The 19,751-nt window shown below is 44.7% G+C and overlaps 1 protein-coding gene and 1 pseudogene across 1 annotated transcript in view; one reads left to right on the top strand and one right to left on the bottom strand.

Annotated features, from left to right (window-relative positions):
* GLRA1 (glycine receptor alpha 1) overlaps positions 1–19,751 on the bottom strand; it is an 82,997-nt gene that overhangs the window by 33,481 nt on the left and 29,765 nt on the right. Inside the window, exons 2-3 of the mRNA XM_058677409.1 lie at positions 15,269–15,396; positions 9,713–9,780 (exon numbers count right to left, since the gene is read on the bottom strand). Of these exons, the coding sequence (XP_058533392.1) occupies positions 9,713–9,780; positions 15,269–15,396 (196 nt within the window). The remainder of the gene's footprint in view (positions 1–9,712; positions 9,781–15,268; positions 15,397–19,751) is intronic.
* LOC105941954 (large ribosomal subunit protein eL31-like) lies at positions 692–9,554 on the top strand (annotated as a pseudogene).

Genomic DNA, 19,751 nt, shown 5'->3' with positions numbered 1-19,751 from the left:
GATTTTTTCCTGGCCCTAAAATTGCATTCACTAATTTCAAACATCTTCCCTTCATTTCCCTGTAGCCCATTGTCAAATCTACTGAATGCCATTCTCTTTTTTTTTTTTTTTTTTTTTTTACTGAAATTGTCTTTGCCTTTGGTACTATTAACTATAGTGGCGATTCCTTGAAACACCTCCATCCTTTGGGTCATCCTGTTCTCTCCTGGAGGGTGCCCTGATCAGATTTTTACTGGAGAGAAATTACTTCAAATTGCCCAGCATCACTTCCACAATGCCTGGCATGCAATACTTGCCCAGTAAGTGTTAGCCACTATTACTATTCATCATTGTTATTCTCCATGTTTCATAGCAGCCTGCACATCACTCATTCTATTGTTGCCTTATCTTTGGTTTTCCTTGTCCAGTAGGCTCCTTGAAAACACAGTCCTATTATTCACTGATGTCTGGTTCCCATTTACTTCGGAAAACATGGGAGGATTAGACTTGCCCTTGGATAGGGTCATATAAGTTATAACTTCCTGTGGATGAAGCATTGTGAGTGGAAGTGGTCTGTCATTTCTGGGTAGAATGCATTTACTTTTCAGATAGTGTGGACTCAATGTCCCACTCCCTTATTGCCAATGTTACTGTATTTGAAGACAGTCTTTCAGGGGGTGATAAAAGTTTCTTCCAGCTTGGGCCCTACAAGATGGCCCCCACAAAGAAGGGTGGCAAGGAGAAGTACCGTTCTGCCATCAGTATTGTGGTAAGGCGAAAATACACTATCAACATTCATAAGTACATTCACGGAGTGGGCTTCAAGAAGCGGGCTCCTCGGGCACTTAAAGAAATCTGGAAATTTGTCATGAAAGTGATGGGGACTCCAGTTGTATGCATTGATATCAGGTTGAGCAAAGCTGTCTGGGTTAAAGGAATAAGGAACATCCCATACCACATCCACGTGAGATAGTCCAGAAAATGTAATGAGGATGAAGATTTGCCAAACAAGTTCTATACTTTGGTTACCTATGTACCTGTCACCATTTTCAAAAATCTACAGACAGTCAATGTGAGTGAGAACAAACTCAATAAAGTTGTAAGACTGCAAAAAAAAAAAAAAAAAAAAAAGTTAAGTGAGGTCACAGAGCAGGATCTCACTCCAACAAAATCGGTATCCCTAGGAGAGAAGAAATATCAGATCTCTCTTCTCTGGGTACACACAGAGAAGAAATTGTGCAAGGACACAGATGGAAGGTGTGAAGAATAGGACTAACCAGAAACCAGCCCCTATGGCTCCTTGGTCTTGGACTTGGAACAGCATCAAAACAAATTTCTCTTGTTTGAGTTCTGTGGCATTTTGCTATGGCAGGCTGAACCAGTGGCCCTGCTGCTCTGCAGCCCTTCCTTGTATTCTCATTTGCAGCAAATATGGGATCAGTGTAGAGGTGGATATGCAGTGCTGAGCCTTCCCTGGGTGCTGATACCTCAGAGAGTCCGCCAATGCTACAGCAGTCTTTGGGAGACAGACACACGCATCTTTGCCGTGTTGGAACTCTGGTTTTAGAGGTTGTTACTAGGTCTTGCCTAGAATGACTAACACAGCACTCTACCCTGAACCTCATGCCATATCCAACACAGAACCATAACAATTAGGGGAGGGAGGAATAAAGCCAGAGAGGGATGTTGTTGTCTGTTAGAGTCTTTGGTTGATTTGTGGAGTGGTTAGTTTTCTTTTGCATTTCCATAGCATGTACACAATAGTTGCACGCTATGGTTCTGTATGATCCCATGAGTTAGAGCCAGGCACCTAGGGGAACAGGGTCTCAGATGGCACCCATGGCAGAGATAGAACTCAGACCTTGGCCTCTTGACTCCTAGTCAAGGCCTTGCTGCATTACTCATACTGTCACAAATAAGGCCAAACTCATGGACAGTAACGGTCTACATTGTCTTCAATCTCTAGGGGTCCTGGATACAGTGTGCTTGTATCTGTGTTAGGCTCACCTATCCCTGGCCAGGAGAGGCTGCACATCTGTCCTAATAATGGAAATTGTGGGCTTGTGCCCACAGAATGTAAATATATTATCTCCATCTTTCCTACATACCTTTCTCTTACCTTTCTAATACATGCTGAAATATTGTTCAAAATTAATTCCAGCTATGTATGGCCCAATTTGTGCATGCTCACATGTGTTCTTGTACATATGTATACAGATTCTCATGCTTACCTGCTGTACCCACACAGTACTATGTGTGATTCACATGTATACATTCCTATGCAGCTGCATCTACTTCCATGTCCCTTTCCTAATTCAGTCTGATATGTACACTTAAACATGTCTTTGACTATTCACAAATATGCTCCGAGAATGCATAAATGAAAAGAACATACATCCTCTACATTCCGTAAGTGATTTTACATACCCCACACCTGTATATTCCACTGATACATGTGCTTTTCCACCTGCACATAAACACACATCTATCCCTGTCCATGGCCACATACAATTCTCTTTAAGATCTCTTGTCTACATACATTCAAACCTAGGTACACATGCCTACGTGTGCAGAGTTCCACATATGTGCCTGCACAAACCATGCAGACACGAGCATGCTGCCATGTACACACCTGTGCACGTGCATAACACACTTGTCCGACAAGCTGCATGGCTGCCTCTCGGTTCCAGTTCCATCTCTTCCCTGTGTAGCCTGCCAGAGCAGCTGCTCCGGATTCAAAACTCCTTGCTCTTCTCCCTTGTCCATTCCTGTTCTCTCTCTGCTTAGACTCAAAGATTGAGTCCTTGGAAAGGTTGAGATGAAGGCCAGGCAGTCGGAGCTCTCCCCTGTTGCCTTGCTGGTTGGCTGTGTCCTCAGGTCTGTTAGTTCTGGTGAAGAAAGCCAGGCCCGGGGAGGCTGACAGATAGGCTGGGGGCCTCCTGCTGTTTGTAGAGACACAATGCTCTCCTGCTCACGCTGAAGCACAAACATGGCCTGAAAGGCTTCTGGCAGTGGGACTAGGTCTGTTTTCCCATGGGTGCCCAGGGTGCCAGCACTTGTGTGTGTGTGACTGGAGAGACAGAGCCCTGGGCTGGGAGTCAGGGGGTCTTGGGCTAACCAGGCCACTAATTAGCTGTGCCTCTGTGGACAAGTGCAGTCCTTCCCCTGGTCTCTGGTTTCCAGGTCTGCTCAGCAAAGTTCACTTTTAGCTCTAATTCCCTGTGGTGAAAGGAAGCAGACAAGGACTGGGAAAGCCCAAAGCTTTAATGATTAAATATTTTTGTTTGGCTCAAGAGAACATGCGTTTTGACATGGGATAAATCTGAGCTGAGTTTCTACCTCTGCCATTTATCAGCTGTGTGTATGCTTAGGTGGGACATTCTGACGTGTAAAGCAGAAACAGCCTTTTCTACTTGGCAGGTGGTGCTGTGAGGCCTCAGCAACATGGCACATGAGCAGCGCTCTGTGTGTTGCCTGGCAAACGGCAGCATGTCATATGCTCTACAATGATGTTCCTTGCTACCATATTAATGGGTGCCTGTTGTACTCCCACTGCACAGATTAAATGATGAGGCAGGGGACTTGAATGGGAAAGTGATCCAAAACATTAATTGGTAGGCTCCAGCGGAGGAAAAAAACCAATAGCAGGGAGCAGAACACTGTCCGTTGCAGAAAGAACTAGACCTGGTTTTATCTCTTCACCCATTTCATGCCAAATGACTTCACACATCAGATTCCTTCCCTGACCAATGAACGCCTCTATTAGGCAGTTTATTATACTTATGTGATTTTAGTGATCCCTCCGCCCACTTTTAACTCATCTGAGAAATAAATTAAACACATAATTAAGAAGCTGATGGCAAACATTAAAGTGCTATGAAATGTGTAGGCTGGAAAATCACCACCTCTGGCCTACTTTGGATTAATTTTAATAAATCATGGAAATCTGTGTAACCTGTAGACCATCCCTGAGGAAGCGCATCACTGTTGATCCTTCATTTCCTGTCTGAAGATGGTTTATCCCCACCCCAGGGCTGGCTCCTCTGGGCTCCACTTCTTGGCATTCACCATTATCATTATCTGCTGTTTTCCTCCGAGGTGTGCTGATCCCAGCATCATATGGGGCTGTGTTCCCACTTTTGCTCATGCTTAGGTTGTTGAGTAATGTGTTTTGTAAGTATGTGTTCTTCCATGTTGTGGCAATGTGGTATAGAACAAAATGCTTATTGATGGGCTATAAATAGTGGATGTTTGTTCCTGCTTGGTCACTCTGTGGTGTGATCTCATCAAATGTCAGTTTGCTCAGCTGTAAAATGGGAGCTGAGTGTGACTCTAACCTACACCATACTCAAATGCACTCAAACATTCCATGTTTGATTCTGACACTGTTGAAAACCATAAGCAGGTTAAGTCACCATCTGTAGTGTTGGCATCTCATAGGAGCTCCAGTTCGAATCCCAGATACTCCACTTTCAATCCAGTTCTCAGCTAATGAGACTGCGAAAGCAGCAGATAATGGCCTAAGTGTTTGGCCCCTGTCATTCCTGTGGGAGACTCAAATGAAGCTCCAGGCTTTGGTCTGGTACTCCTGGCTGCCGCGGCCATTTGGGAAGTAAACCAGTAAACAGAAGATCTCTTCTTCTCTCCTGTCTTTCTGTCTTTCCCTCTGCCTCTGACTTTAAAAGGAATAAATAAGTCTTCTAACAAGAACATACAGGTAAGCAACATTTAGGAATGGCAGCTTCCTGTGTTTTAGTTCATCTCACAACAGGGATGCTATTGGGCCAGATTTATGCATGAGCAAGCATGTGTGTTGCTTGGTCCAAGGTCACAGAGCTGTGCCTTGGATTTTGTCTGCTCATTGAAGACTGGATCCCGATTACTTGGCTTCATAGCTCCATAAAAAGCAAAAGGAGCAGCAACATGGGAAAGCAGACAGAAGGCCTGGGCAGAGGAAAGAAGAAACGTGGCCTAGAGAAGTCTGGGGATTGGTCAAGATCACACAGCCAATCTGTGACTTGTAGTGCTGATGTCTTCTCTGTCATCATGATCGTCATCAAGATTAGCAAGCACATACAAAGCCCTTGTTGTGACAGTCTCCTGCATAGACCCTGCAGGGCACCATGATGGGTTAATCATCACATCAGAATTTTACAGTGGAGGAAACTGAGGCCAGGCCCAGCACCATGGCATAACAAGCAAAGCTGATCCCTGTGGTGCCCAAATCCCTTATGGGTGCCAGTTTGAGTCCTCAAGTTCGAGTCCTGCAGTTTGAGTCCTGCTCCACAATTCTGATCCAACTGCCTGCTAATAATGTGCCTGGAAGGAAGTGAAAGGTGGCCCAAGTCCTTGTCCTGCACCCTTGAGGGAGGACTCAGAAGAAACTTCTGGCTTCTGCCTGACCGAGCCCCAGAGGCTGTGGCCGAAATTTGGGAGAGTGAACCAGCAAATGGAAAATTCTCTCACTTTCTTTCTCTGTAATTCTGCCTTAAAAATTTTTTTTAAAGTGATGAAGTCACTAAACTCCTTAGAGTGAGGGAACTTGGGTCTGTGTGATTCCAAAGTTGAGTGTTCATTCACCAAACAAAATTAAGCATTTCTTATTCTTGCAGGAATGTGTCTTAAGAAAATCGATTTTTTTGGTCACAAGAGGGAAATAAGCATTGTAGAGGAGGAGGGCTGGGGAAACGATGCTGTGAACTGCTGCCCTCAGATAGCCGATTCTTGACATAAGCAGGTGGTCCATCTCCAGCTGGGTTGGCTAACCACTTGGCATCTGGGAAGAAGAGTGGATGCCTCAACTGTCCACGCAACAAGATCATGAATAATGATGAGCTATTAATATGCTTCTGATTTGGGAGAAGCCGAAAAGCAGAAGCACTCATTAAGAATTCTATCAGTTATCAAAGTGTGAAAAACTTGGCTTTGGGCATGAATACCTGGTGAAAAACAGCTACGTTGTTCTTAGCCAGCAGATGGGATCATCTTTATTTGGATAAAAGAGCTCTCTTAGCTTTAGGAAAGTTTGTCTTTTGAGTATTGGCAGGATCTTTTTGACCATATTAAGGGAGGCTTCTTTGTCAAAGGACAGACTTTGGTCCATTTGCCTATTGGCCTACACAGGTCACCAATATTTGCCTCTTGGATTGAAATGTTGGAAATAATTTCCCATTAATGTTTAGAGCAGCATAATGGTTTGAACAGACAAGCAATGAATCTGAATTGGTCTATTTATTTCAAAGAATTATTGAGTACCTGCTGTTGAATCAGTATGCTAGCTTTTGGGGTTACTGTCGAAAAGAAAAGATTATAGCCCATAGAGACCTTGGATCCTTGTGCAAGACAACATGTGAGCAGACTGCTCACATGTAAGTGCTGCTGCAGAGGTTGTAAACCTGTGTCATGAGAAAAAATGGGAGGGAGCCGTTCCAGCCTGGTACACACAAGAACTCATCCATATGTCAGTAGAGTGGGAAGGCTTCTTGTGGAGTTATTCTATGCAGATCCTTGGAGAGTGGGAGTGGGCAAGGAAGAGGATCCTGGAGGGGGTGCTCTAGACAAAGGTCTTGCCAGAGCATCAGGAATTTGTAAGGAAGGGGACAGGGAGTAGGAGGTGGAGCATCTGCTTGCAGAATGCCTGTCCACTGGTTTCATTAGAGTGGAACAAAGTAGAACTGCAAACGGCCATCCAGGCTTTGCAGAGGACATGCAAACTGAATGCTGAAAGTGACAGGGAGCCATGGGGAGGATTTAAGGTAGGAAAATGGTGTGGTTAGATTTGTATTTTATAAAGACATTGTGCAATGGGGCTGGCATTGAAGTGCAGCTGGTATCCCACATGTGGGTGCTAGTTTGAGTCACAGCTGGTCTGCTTCCAATTTAGCTCTCTGCTAATGTGCCTGAGAAAGCAGAAGATGGCTCAAGTACTTCTGCTCCTGTCACCCACTGGGAGGCCCAAATGGCATTCCTGGCTCATGACTTCCAGCTGGCCTAGCTATAGCCATTGTAGTTATTTGGGGGAATGAACCAGTGGATCAGCTGGGAATCAAATTGATGCTTGTATGGCATGCTGGCATTGCAGACAGTGTTTAATGCATTGTGCCATAATGTCAGTGCCAACATTCTCTCACTATATGATAAAGAGTGAATTGAAGAATGAAGGAGGGCAAGGTAGAAGTGAACAATAACCTTTGTAGTAATGTGAACAAGCCACAATAGAAGGCTGAGCTCAACTGAAAAAAGGATTTAGAGGACTGTGAGGCAGTAATGTTAAGGTTGTGATTAGCTGGGTGCTTCTAACTGCTCAGAAAGGGATAATTTTAGGCTGCCTGATTTTCCATTAGCTAGGTCACTCCCGTCACACAGGTACAGTTAATTCTTTGTTTTCAAGGGCTGAAAAAAGATTTGACATATCACTGTGCTTGTAACTACTGATGTAAAAGTCATTTCTTGCAGAAATTTGAAAAACAGAAATAGTGGTAGATAATAAGAACAAGAATTATCCTGTGATTCCAGAGATAACCTCTGTTAACATTTTGGTAGTTTTTCTTCTAGGTTTATTTGTTTGTTTAAAGCTAGAGAGAGTGAGACAGAGAGATTCAGAGATCTTCCATCCAGTGGTTTACCTCACAAATGGCTGGAGGCCAAGCCAGGTACCAAGGGCTTACCAGCCCTAAGCCAGGTACCAAGAACTTTCTCTGGGTCTTCCATGTGGGTGTAGGGGCCCAAGTACTTGGGCTATCTTCCTCTGTTTTCCCAATCACATCAGCAGGAAGTTGGATTGAAAGTGGAGCAACTGAGATTTGAAATGGTTCCCACCTGGGATGCTGGCATTACAGGAAGCAGCCCCACCAACTATGCTATGGGGCTGGCCACTGGTCTTTTTCTCTAGTGAAACTAATTTTAAACATTTTACTATGGAGAATTTAAATACACTTCAAAACAGAATAAATAAAGGGAGGAAATAAACCAATTAAAGACCAAAAGAACAATACACAAAATCAATGAAACAAAGAGTTGGTTGTTCAAGAAAATAAACAGCATAGATGCCCCACTAGCCCGACTGATCAAAAATAGAGGACCTGAATCAATACAAGCAGAATTGAGAAAGGGAACATAACAACAGATACCCCAAACATACATAGAATAATCAGGAGCAAGCAACTATACGCCAACAAATCAGAAGACTTTCAAGAAATGGATACATTCCTGGACACACACTATCTACAAAAACTGAATCATGGGGTAATAAAAAATCTAAATAAGCCTATAACCAAGAAAGAGATTGAATCAGTAATTAAATTCTTCCCAACAAAGAAAAGCCCTGGATCAGATGGCTTCATTGTTGAATTCTACCAAGCATTCAAGCAAGAACTGACCCCAAGTCTTCACAATCAATTGCAAACAATAGAAAGGGAGGCAGTTATTCCAAACTCCTTCTATGAAGAAGATACTACCTTGACACTGAAGCCAGATAGAGACACAACAGAGAAAGAAAACTATAGACCAATATCCCTGATGAACATAGATGCTAAAATCTTCAACAACCTAGTGGCCAACAGAATTCAACCCAAGACCGGAATAATGGTAAAACCAGAGTTTATTGAGCTCTGCTCCAGGGTGAGGCTCACTGGTCTGGTCCACAAAATAGCACGCCACTGAGGTCACACTGGACTAAGCTGCACATTCCTTAAGTAGTGGTGATGACAGGGCTTGATGTTGTGCTCTGATTGGTTGGCTCCATTTGAATGAGTCCAGGGCGGCTGTTCTCGGGGGAAACTTTTGGTGCCACCTAGGGGCTTTCTGCCTGCCCCACCCTTTGGGCAAGCAACCATGTCATGGCACCCAAGAGCAGAACACTGGAGTCGAGACTACAGCTGAAGGACTATCTTATTGTAAAACACAGGGGATGGGGGGAGGGGAGTAGCAGGAGACAGGAAGAGGGTGAAGCTCTATACCTATAAAACTGTAAAATGGAAAATAAGAATAAAAAAGAAAATAGAACAAATAGTGCAATTACCTCAACAGACCCATTTCAGCTCTTATAACCAGCAGTCTGTTCTTTCTCTTTTTAAAGATTGACTCACTTACTTGAAAGAGTTACAGAGAAGGAGGGAGGAGAAAGATACAGAGAGAAGAGGAAAGAGATCTGTTTAGTTAGTTCATTCCCCAAAAGGCTGCAACGGCCAGAGCTGAGCTAGGCCAAAGTCAGGAGCCAAGATTTTTCCCCAAGTCTCCCACATGGGTGGCAGAGGCCCAAGCACTTTGGCTATTCTCTGCTTCTCTCCCAGGAGCGATTAGCAGGAAACAAGATCAGAAATGGTGCAGCTGGAACTCAAACCATCACTCATAAGGGATGCCAGGTTCTCAAGTGACAACTTAACTCACTGTACCACAATGCCAACCCCAATCTTCCTTTTCTGAAGGACTCACAAGTAAGTCTGTATGTTTTTGTTTTAACCTCAAACTTGAACCTGCTACCTTATTTTGTTTTGTAGTCCTGGGTGTTTTTCACGTGCTATTCCTGCAAGCTCTTTGATCATTTCCAGATGTTACGTCTTTACACAAAATATTGAATGGAGTGGATAGGAGGTCAGAGCCTCATGGTATACTACCAGAAACATGGCAAAAATACCTGAATCCCCACCTCTTTGGGGAAGACCAAAGCAGAGGATAAGTAGTTCAAAGAGAGAGATGTCCCCAGCACAGAATAGTAGCTTTTGTTTTGACTCACCATGGTTGTCTCAGCAATGGAGCCAAAGCTGTTGATGAAAATGTTGCAACTCACGTTCACTGGGGGACCTGCCAAACAAGAGAGGTTCTTGGTTAGTCCCTTCGCTGTGGAAAAACATACTAGGGAACCTGTTCCTGGGGCATCTGCTCCAGGGATGGATCCCCCTTGGTGGTGGAGGAGGCCCTGGCTTGTCTTGTACCCTACTCCTGGTTACTTGGGATTCTCAGTTACCACTTAACATTTCTGTGCCAGACTTCCTGGTCCCCAAGTGAGCACCAGGTACAGAACACCAGAGGCTGAGTCGAGATGTTCTTTCATTAACGCGGGGTGATTCATCATCCTGCCATATGGTTGAAATCCCTTCCCCAAACCCCACTGGCTTCCTTCTGTATTGCTTTTGAAATGTATTTATGGCTGTAACATTTGGAGGACATCTTGGGAATCGCCAGGAACAGCAAGTTCCCTCCCTTGAACTTATGAACCAAGAATGACTGCCTGAAAGGGCATTGGTACAAATTACCAGCAGAGGAATCCAGAGGGTTCCTCGAGGGAAGTCCAGCAGTGTTTGTGTTACAAATACTTTCCCAGGCAAGTGTTTGGAATCTTAATGTACAGTAGGGAAGACATGGAGGAGCAGTCAGTGCTCACTAGGCATTAGGATGTCTGCCTCCGGGCAGAGGATGTCACCTTCACCCTCCTCCTCGCAAAAGCTCCCTGAGAGGGTGTGGCTGTTATCTCTATTTACAGATGAAGGGAAGGGACAGAGCCTGGGGAGAAGTTGTATGTTCACAGCCATACAACTGTTACCAGTTTTACAATGTTTGCGCCAGAATTTGGGTTCCGATTGGGTCATCTAAATGACTGTGCTGTGGTAAGCAGGTGCCGAGGAAGGAAGGCCATGCTCATGATCACACAGGTAAAGGCAGAATTCAGAATTTCAGGCACTGGGGTCTACATAAACCAACATGGGGACCAGCATCACGGAACTAGGAAGGGATGTGAGAGCCAGAGTGAGAGTGAAAAAGGAGTAGGAATTCAGGTGAGAAAGATGCTAGAGGAGACGCCGATCTCATGAGGGTGAATACCTCAGCCTGACCTTGAAGCTGTGTAGGATATGGATATTAGCCCAGTCTATCACTCACACACTGTAATTTGCAGAGTGTAAACTTTTGTCAGTTCCTTGTTGCTTGTTCCCCATGAGATAAGATGTAGGCAGGGTAGAATCACTGCCTCAACTCCACTAAGGACTAAGAGAAATGTAATGACACACTTAGCCACATTCAGCCAGGAAGTGGTGAAGCCATGGCTTGAGCCAAATCTTACTGACTATGGGAAGAAGGAAGTTGGAGTAGGGACCTCCTCCATTTTGTCCCTTTAACAAAAATATCTGAAGCATTTCACGCAAAGTCAGTCAAGACTTCCTTCTTTACAGAAAGCTTGAAATATAATATAGCTGGGAATTTGGTGGTGGGATGATTATTTAAGTTTTTCTTTCAAGCAGGTGCCAGGGTCTTGGGTTTTAGGTGTGACTCCAGCACTCACTGGGTTTGAGCTCAGGCATGCCCCTCCCTTTTTCTGGGTCTTGGTTTCTCATCAACCATAGGGAGGGTAACTCTTGACCTAGGCAGTTCTTAGCTCCACTGGCTTGGGATTTCCTTATGGAAGCCACCCCTTTGAAGATCAAGGTTAGAGGATTTCTGGGCTGAACGATTTTTGAAAGGCCATTTCATTACTTACACACCCCAAGTGATGTGGAGACAGCTTTGTCTGCAGCAGATCACCTGGCATACTTGCTAAAGTTGTGGTTTCCTTGGCCTAACTCTGCACACAGTGTACCCAAGTCCCTGGGGTCTTTCTGTTTAAGGAGCTGTTAGGGTGATTCACATGCAAAAACCAGGGCAGGAGACCAACTCCCCACTCCAGGCTGAGAGCCCGAACGCTTGTTTATTTATTCTACTGTTATATGGTGCTTGTGAAAAGCATTGTTGTCCCCTTGCACTGAACAGAACTCTGTCTCCTTGTCATTCTACTGATACAAAGGCCCCTATAGTTTAATCACTTGGCTCCCCAGTTAGCTAAGGTTTTCTCCTAGAGTTAACCTCATGCCATTAGGACACTTGGAAGTTACTAGCTGTGCTGTTACGTGACACAGTCAGAGTTCCCACCCAGGCCATACAAGTGGCTGGCATAGTGAGATGGTACGAGCCCAGGGGACCCAAAGAGGAGGTGTAGTTTGTGGAAGTACATTTAAAATTATTCTCAAGAAAATTGCAAACTGGCTGCCTTTGGCAGTAGCGTAATTCATATATTTCATTAAATATTAAAGTTTAATTTTGCTTTTGCAATATGTGCTTGCATCAGATTGTGCCCCTAATCCTGGAACCATTGAAGCCTGAGCAGACACAGAAGCTGAGAAGTGGAAAGGTCTTGCCCTTCCTAATCATTCTCCAATGTGGAAACTGAGGACTTGATATAACAGGCATCTTGTTCTTGGGCACGCAGATCAGATAAGGGGGAGGACTGGAATTGAAGTTCAAGTTTCTTCCTAGCTTGTATTACCAGTGGATCCTGCAGATGGTTCCTGCTATTACTGGCCACCTCTGCCTGTAGGAGTTTCAGGCACAGATAAATTCCTAGGCTTCAGGAGGCTGCTGAGGGCTGAGTTTTCAAGCAGTGGAGGTCTCTTGTGCTGGAGCTCAGGGACCCTGATCTGCATGGCCTTTTCGAGAGCTCTCTGGTTTTCATGGGACGTTGGGAGACCTTCCCAGTATCTGCTTGGACACACCAAAGAGATGACAAGGGTAAGGAGTAGGACGGCCTTCCTTGACAGGACTTTGGGTCTTACCAGAAGAGAGGACAAGGCAGCCTTTTTTGTCCCAAGCTCCTGGGGTGAGGTACCCAGGAAACTACACCTCACTCCAAGTCAAGAGATGCCAAGCACAGGGTTTAGAAAGACCTGAGATGATGGGTTTTATGCTTAAGTGTTGTGAGTGGTGTCCTCGGACTAGGAAGGGGAAGGGCCCCCATCCAGTGGTCTTAGGGAAATATTTTTAAAGACGTCTACCACTACTTAAGTAAGTAAATAAATGAGTAAGCAAGCAAGTAAATAGTGAACATTAGGCAAAGAATGAAGTCAGGGTGGCTGGATTAAAGTTCCTGTCCTTCACTATGTGACTTGGGGAAAGCCCCTTAGCTGCTCTAAGCCTGAGCATATTCGTTGTCTTGTGTGTTAATTCATTGACTCAAAAAGATTAGTTGAGGGCCTCTCATGTGCTAAGGATGGTAATATACACAGAGGATAGCTAAAACATGAACTCTGGAGGCACCCAACTTTCAACAGAAGGAAATCCCTCTTGGATCTGGATGGGAAGACCCTAGCACCTTTCTCTGGGATGCAGTTCTGAGGGGACCCACCAGGGGGCGTACAGGACTGAAATGCCTACAACCTGCTGGGGGCAGATCTATAATCTGATAGCCAGAGACCATTACCAATTCTTATGTGTGTTTCATTCTCTCAACAGCTTTTTTTTTTTTAAGATTTATTCATTTTATTACAGCCAGATATACACAGAGGAGGAGAGACAGAGAGGAAGATCTTTTGTCCGATGATTCACTCCCCAAGTGAGCCGCAACGGGCCGGGTCGCGCCGATCTGAAGCCGGGAACCTGGAACCTCTTCCGGGTCTCCCACGCGGGTGCAGGGTCCCAATGCATTGGGCCATCCTCAACTGCTTTCCCAGGCCACAAGCAGGGAGCTGGATGGGAAGTGGAGCTGCCGGGATTAAAACCGGCGCCCAAATGGGATCCCGGGGCTTTCAAGGCTAGGACTTTAGCTGCTAGGCCATGCAGCTGGGCCCTCAACAGCTTGTAAATACTGTGGTCCTGTTAGTAATTTGCAAGATTCACACAAACTCCCAGTCTTATCTTGAAAGGTTAAGCTGCTGCCAGGCCCACATTCTTATCTGGTAGCCACTGGTACGGGATGAATTTTCTAGTCCCTCTCCTGCTTTCTTTTATGCTCCCACCTGAGCCCTCTGGGCATTTGAGATTATGATTTCTGAGGAGAAGGGCCTGGATTGAGTGTTCCGTGGCAACAATCTTGGTGTCCTCACTTGGCTGCCTTTGGGGAAACCAAAGTCATGCTACCTCTCCTAGAAATCAAAGCCTCAGGACGCAAGGTGCAGGGTCAGAGTGAAACAGGCTCAAGGTGAACAGGGGTGGGAGGGGAGCGTGAGCACCTCCGGATTGGTTTCTATTTACAGAGCTTTTTGTGAAGAGCACTCTGGAGAGAGGATTTGGATAAGAGGGAGCAAGAGAGTGGATATTAGGAGACTACTAACAGCTGTCACAGCCTTTGTTTGGTCTTGGACTTGAACCAGAGGAACAGTGAGGATGGACATCTGGAGTCAAGAGTTGATCAGGAGGCTGGCTGCAGGTCCTTGGAATAGGATTTTCACAGGGGTCCTGGGAGGAACGTCAGAGTGCACACATCCTTGAGACGATGCCTACGGAATGCGGCTCAGGCGCCTGAAGTGATCACGAACTTCTAAAGTGTTGCTCAACAAAGGGGATTGATTTCTTTTCTTCTTGCTATAGAGATTAAGATCCCACAGGACTGTGAGAGTAAAGAGAACCTTATCAGAGCACCTGAACTAGGACTTGTAAATTGGCAACATACCGGGGTCGCATCTAGGTAAAAAAAGATGCTTGGAATGGGCTTGCATGTTTTTAGGAATTAGGGTTTCATGTAAATCTTGATTTTTGGCTCTTAAGGGAACACTGGATGACCTGGCAATACTGGACATACATTTCTACAGTTGACTACAGGCTGGGACTGAGGAAGCTGTGCCCGCTTTGCAGTAGGCTGTCCCCTGTTTCTCCCCCTCACTGGGACCACTCCCTTGTGTCTTAATCTTGGTTCCTTTCACTATGTAAGTTACCTACTTAGACCTGGCAGGCATTTTAATTTGTAACTCTAGTTTATACTGGAAACTTTCTAAATTATTTGTTAATTCATGGGAAATTAACAACTTTTAGTGCCAATTCTCTTATTTAAGTCAAGAAAAAGTGGAGCTGCTTGGGGGAGAAGCAGAGGTGAGTTGGCTGTTTTTGCTTTCTGTTTCTCATTTTTGGAGCACCTGGTAGCAGGTCTAAAGCTCCATGAAGCATGCGTTTAAAACTGCCCCTATAGCCATCTCCAGCCCTGCAGAGATGAAAAAGCCAGCAGCCCAAGGAAAGGGGAGGCTTATGCAGTCTCAGTGGGAAAGTTTGTGCCTGAGCCCAAGTTTGAACCCATTTCTCCATGTTCTGTGCTTCTCTCCTATTGCACAGAGGTGGAAGGCAGATCTGAATTCACTTGTTGATTCCTGGCAGCCATAGAACATGTCCTATTAAGCTGGTTTTCTGTGGCTTTGTTGTGGGTACATGGGCAAAGAGAATGAACTGAGGAAAGACTCCCGGGATTCACAGCGCGTGTCTGCCACCTTGCTTACGATGCTATGCCTCTATAATCTGGCATAACATTTCCCTGTGGATTTGGAGGGAATGTTTTCCCTACCTTTAAAATTGGGCCTGATTCTGGCATCATATCCAGACGTTCTTCCCATTAGCTTATCCAGGAAATCTGAGGGTGACATAGGCTTGGGTGCAGAGCGGGCAGCTTCAGCCTCCTTAGAAGCAGCGAGGCTGAGAAGAGAGAGAGAGAGGAAAGAAAAGGATTAGTTAATGCTGATGTTTCCTCCTGCTGGGATCGGATCTCAGTGTTGTCCAGCCCCTGTGGAACCCACAAAGCGTTCTTGTTTCCAGAAATGGGTAATGGGGGTCCCTAATGTGGTCCAGAGACCTAGGTTCAATTTTTTACCCAGCCCAAATATCTGCCAGCCATGATCCTGGCAGCATCAACCACATGACTGATCAATGCGGAGGTATCATGGTCCCCTCAGGGCATCCTCTATGGGATTCTGAGCAGTCTCACACTTGCTTCTGGGTTGCCCTGGGAAGGGGATTGAAGGGTTAAATTGGAACACCTAGACATGTGTTTTAGAACCCTGCACTCTCCTAGTACATGGAGCCGCATAGCCAGAAAGGGCGTTGGAGATCAGGTAATCTAGCTTTTTCTCAAGGCTTATCTTCATCATTGCAGCCAGTAACTAAAAAAAAAGTCTCTAACGTAACTTTTTTTTTTTTTTACTATTTTTTTTAATTTAGGAAGACTTAACTGATACATAAAATTGTACCTATTTACAGTGTGCACATGATGTCAAAATGCATGAAGTACAATGTTCAAATCAGGGTAAACATATCTATTCAAATACCTCATTTCTTTCTGTTGAAAACATTCAAAATTCTTTATTCTGGCATCATGTTAAAGTGTTTATTTTCAAAAGGCAGAGTGATGGAAAGTGAGCCCTTGCAATTACCAGGATTGAGGCAGGCCAAAGCTGTGACCCTCAAAGTCCATCTAAGGCTCCATGTAGAAGCCAAGGGCCCAGGCCTGGCATGCTGGCATAGGTCCTCACCTTGCACGCACCGGGATCCCTTATGGGCGCCAGTTCTAATCCTGGCATCCCCACTTCCCATCCAGCTCTCTACGTGTGGCCTGGGAAAGCAGTCAAGGATGGCCCAAAACCTTGGGGACCCTGCACCCATGTGTGGGAGACCCAGAGGAGGTTCCTGGTTCCCAGCTTTGGATTGGTGCAGCACCGGCCATTGCAGTCACTTGGGGAGTGAATCGTCAGACGGAAGATCTTCCTCTCTGTCTCTCCTCTTCTCTGTATATCTGACTTTGCAATAAAAATAAATGAATCTTTAAGAAGAAAAAAAAAAAAAGCAAGGGCCCAAGCACTACCTGTCTCCGCCTAAGATGCACTAGCAGGAATCTGGATCATAAGTGGAGGAGCCAGAACTTGTACTCTGCATAGAATTGGGATATTCTAAGTGGCAGCTAAGTGACCATGCCACATTGCCAGTCCTGGCTTCATTTTTATTAAACAAAAAAAATGCATTATTGTTATCTGTCCTCATCCTACTGTGCAGTAGGACACCATTACTACTTACTCCCGTTTTTTTTTTTTTTTTTTAAAAAAGATCCATTTTTTGGTTGGAAAGACAGATCTACAGAGAGAAGTAGAGACAGAAAATTCTTCCATCAGCTGGTTTACTTCCCAAGTGGCCACAACAGCCAGTTCCGAGCCTATCTGAAGCCAGGAGCTTCTTCTGGGTCTCCCATGTTAGTGCCATGTCCCAAGGCTTTGGTCCATCGTCTATTGCTTTCCCAGGCCACAAGCAGGGAGTTGAATGGGAAGTAGAGTGGCCAGGATGTGAACCTGTGCCCATATGGGATCCAGGTGCTGAGAGGGGGAGGATTAGCCAATTGAGCCATTGCACTGGGTCCCATTACTTCTTACTCTTACCTATAACTTGGTATTCATTCATCAGCCTTTTTCCAACTCCCCTTCACCTCTCCTCTGGTGCCATTTCACTCTTCTATGAAATCTTTTTTTTTTCTTTTTGGATTCCACATATGCATGTAATCATTCAGAACTGTGTCTTATTTCAGTTAAAGCAGTGACCTCCAGTTCCATCCATATTGTTGCAAATGATGAAATTTCATCCTTCAATGGTTGAAAGCCATTCTATTGTGTTCATTCATCTGTTGGTGGATACTGAGATTGTTTTCATTGCTTAGCTATTGTGAAGAGTTTTGTAATAAACATGGGCATGCAGATGCATCACTGACAGACTGATATTATTTCCTTTGGGTGTTTACCCTCTAGTGGGATAACTGGATCATATGATAGTTCCATTTTTTACCTTTGTGAGAACACACAGAAGTAATTAGGCATTTTTGTCTTGGGTCTCTTCACAACTTTTACTTACGGGACCACTATCTTATAATGAAACACACCCTTTAGAAAACATTCGGTTGGAAAAGTCCAGCTACAAGAAAGGTGCTATGTGTGTAGCCTGTCTTACTGTGTCAAGAGGTGAGGGTTGGAAATCAAACTTCTGGATATGCCTCGTACTGTGTATGCCCCTGCCCACCTCCGCCTACCCCATTCAACAGAGTGGTTTCATGTTCCTATTCACACCATGGTATAAATCACACTGTGGTATAAACATCCCAGAATAATGAACTTCAGTTTGCCAACTTGTACAGATTTCAGTGAGTTAAGACTGGAGACTTAAGGGTTGATGAGCAGTTATTTGGACTGCTATGGGTAACGGAGGTTTTCTAATCCTGAAATTGTGTGCAGAAGATAGCTGGAAGCTATGTAAAATCTTGTCTTTGGCTTGTGGGTCCAAGGGTTGGAGGAAGGACATGGATAGAGGTGTGTGTGTGTGAGTGTGTGTGAGAGTTAGAGAGAGAGAGAGACAGAGAGAGAGAAATAAAAAGAGAGGGAGAGAGATATACAAACTTCTGAACCCTAGTGTGGTAGGACAAGGTATTCCCCAACAATTAGTAGTTGCTCCTCTTCCTCCTCCTCTTCAGTGATTTCATCAGTTGTGGCTGTTTAAATGATCTTTCCTAATGGTTGAATCTCGAATCCTGGCCTGTCCACTTAAAACCCCTGTTCTCCTTTGTAAACACCCACAAGCTGTGTCCTTCATAATACCTTCTTCCTATTCCTCTAAGTATGTTCCTCTGTCACAGGCTTCCCAGATGACATCCGTTTCCTACCACTCTCTAGGGGTAAAAGTCTCAGGACCATCTTGTTCCTTGGTCTCCCTCTTCACTTACCTCCCTACAATAGTTACCATCAGGGCATGGGTCATGCCACCTGGTAATACAGTGATTTGTGTTTTAAGAGCAGGAATCATAGTGGCTTTATCTATTGTCTATTGGTTGGTTCTTTTGAATCCCCTACTGTGTCTACCATGGTGTCAACAACTTAACTGGTGCTCAGTAATCACATAGTGAGTGAATGAATGCATAATAGATTTTACTTTAATTAATCAAGTATCCTGGATGGTAGGAAGTGTTCATAAATATTTATATATGGGTTAACAACTTTAAAATAATTAGACTATTATGCACAATGATGAATAATACTGAAAGCAATCTGGCATCCCCTGGAGATTCAGAAGGTGTTCCAGGGTTGCACAATTGTGTTCAGTAATCACAGGATCCTTTATTTGTATCCCGAAGACCTATTTCTGATGAATAGGATTAGGGACACCTGTACGTTACTTTGTGTGTGTGTGTGTGTGTGTGTGTGTGAGAGAGAGAGAGACTGGAGGCAGGCAATCTGTGATGGAGGAGGTTTCTAGAGGTGAGGTGCGTGTGTGTTCTGTGTACAAGATGGTATGTGTCAAGATTAGGGTATCCATAGCAGTATGTGTATAAATGCAGTGTATTGTGTTACATAGATTTTTTAAAAATGTGTGATATGTGAATACTTACGTTCATGTGAAAAAGTGTTGACAAATATGGCATCTAATGTGGGCACGTGTAGGTATACATGGGGTGTAGGATGTGAATGAATAAAATGCCCTTGCATATGTGTGTCTGGGATGCGTGTATTGCATATGTTTTCATTGAAATATGATAGTGTAAAAGCGGAAAAAGACCAGGTGATTTGGAATCGATCTATGTTTTAGTCATTAATCAGTTATGTCACCTTGGGAAAGTTACTTAGCCGCTCAAGCTTTAGTTTCCTCATCCATCAAATGAATTTTATGTAAGGAGTAACCAAGGAGGCTACAGAGGTTAAAAAAAAAGCCTAGGACATTTGTTGAGAAACAGGCAATAACTGATATGTTATCTTCTCTTTGGGGTGTGTGTGTGTAGCAGTTCAGAGCCAGTCATCTTGTCTCTCACCGCTTGCAGCTGCACCATGGGAGAGCATAGCTGGGAGGTCCCCCAGATGCCTCCCAAAGCTCACAGTGAGTCCTGCAGTGCCACCTTGGCTCCACCAACACCAGGATCAGGGCTGCCATGCTGCTCTGCCAAGAGTCAAGGGCAACTGGTGAGTAACCCTCTGCTGTTCTGAGTCACTCTTGGATGTTTTCTAGGAGTGGCAGTTAGGAAGCCTTCATAA

The sequence above is a fragment of the Ochotona princeps genome, chromosome 19 (genome assembly GCF_030435755.1).
Source record: "Ochotona princeps isolate mOchPri1 chromosome 19, mOchPri1.hap1, whole genome shotgun sequence".
NCBI lineage: Eukaryota > Metazoa > Chordata > Mammalia > Lagomorpha > Ochotonidae > Ochotona > Ochotona princeps.
Note: the sequence above shows the minus strand (reverse complement) of the source record. Positions and strands in the feature narration are given on the sequence as shown.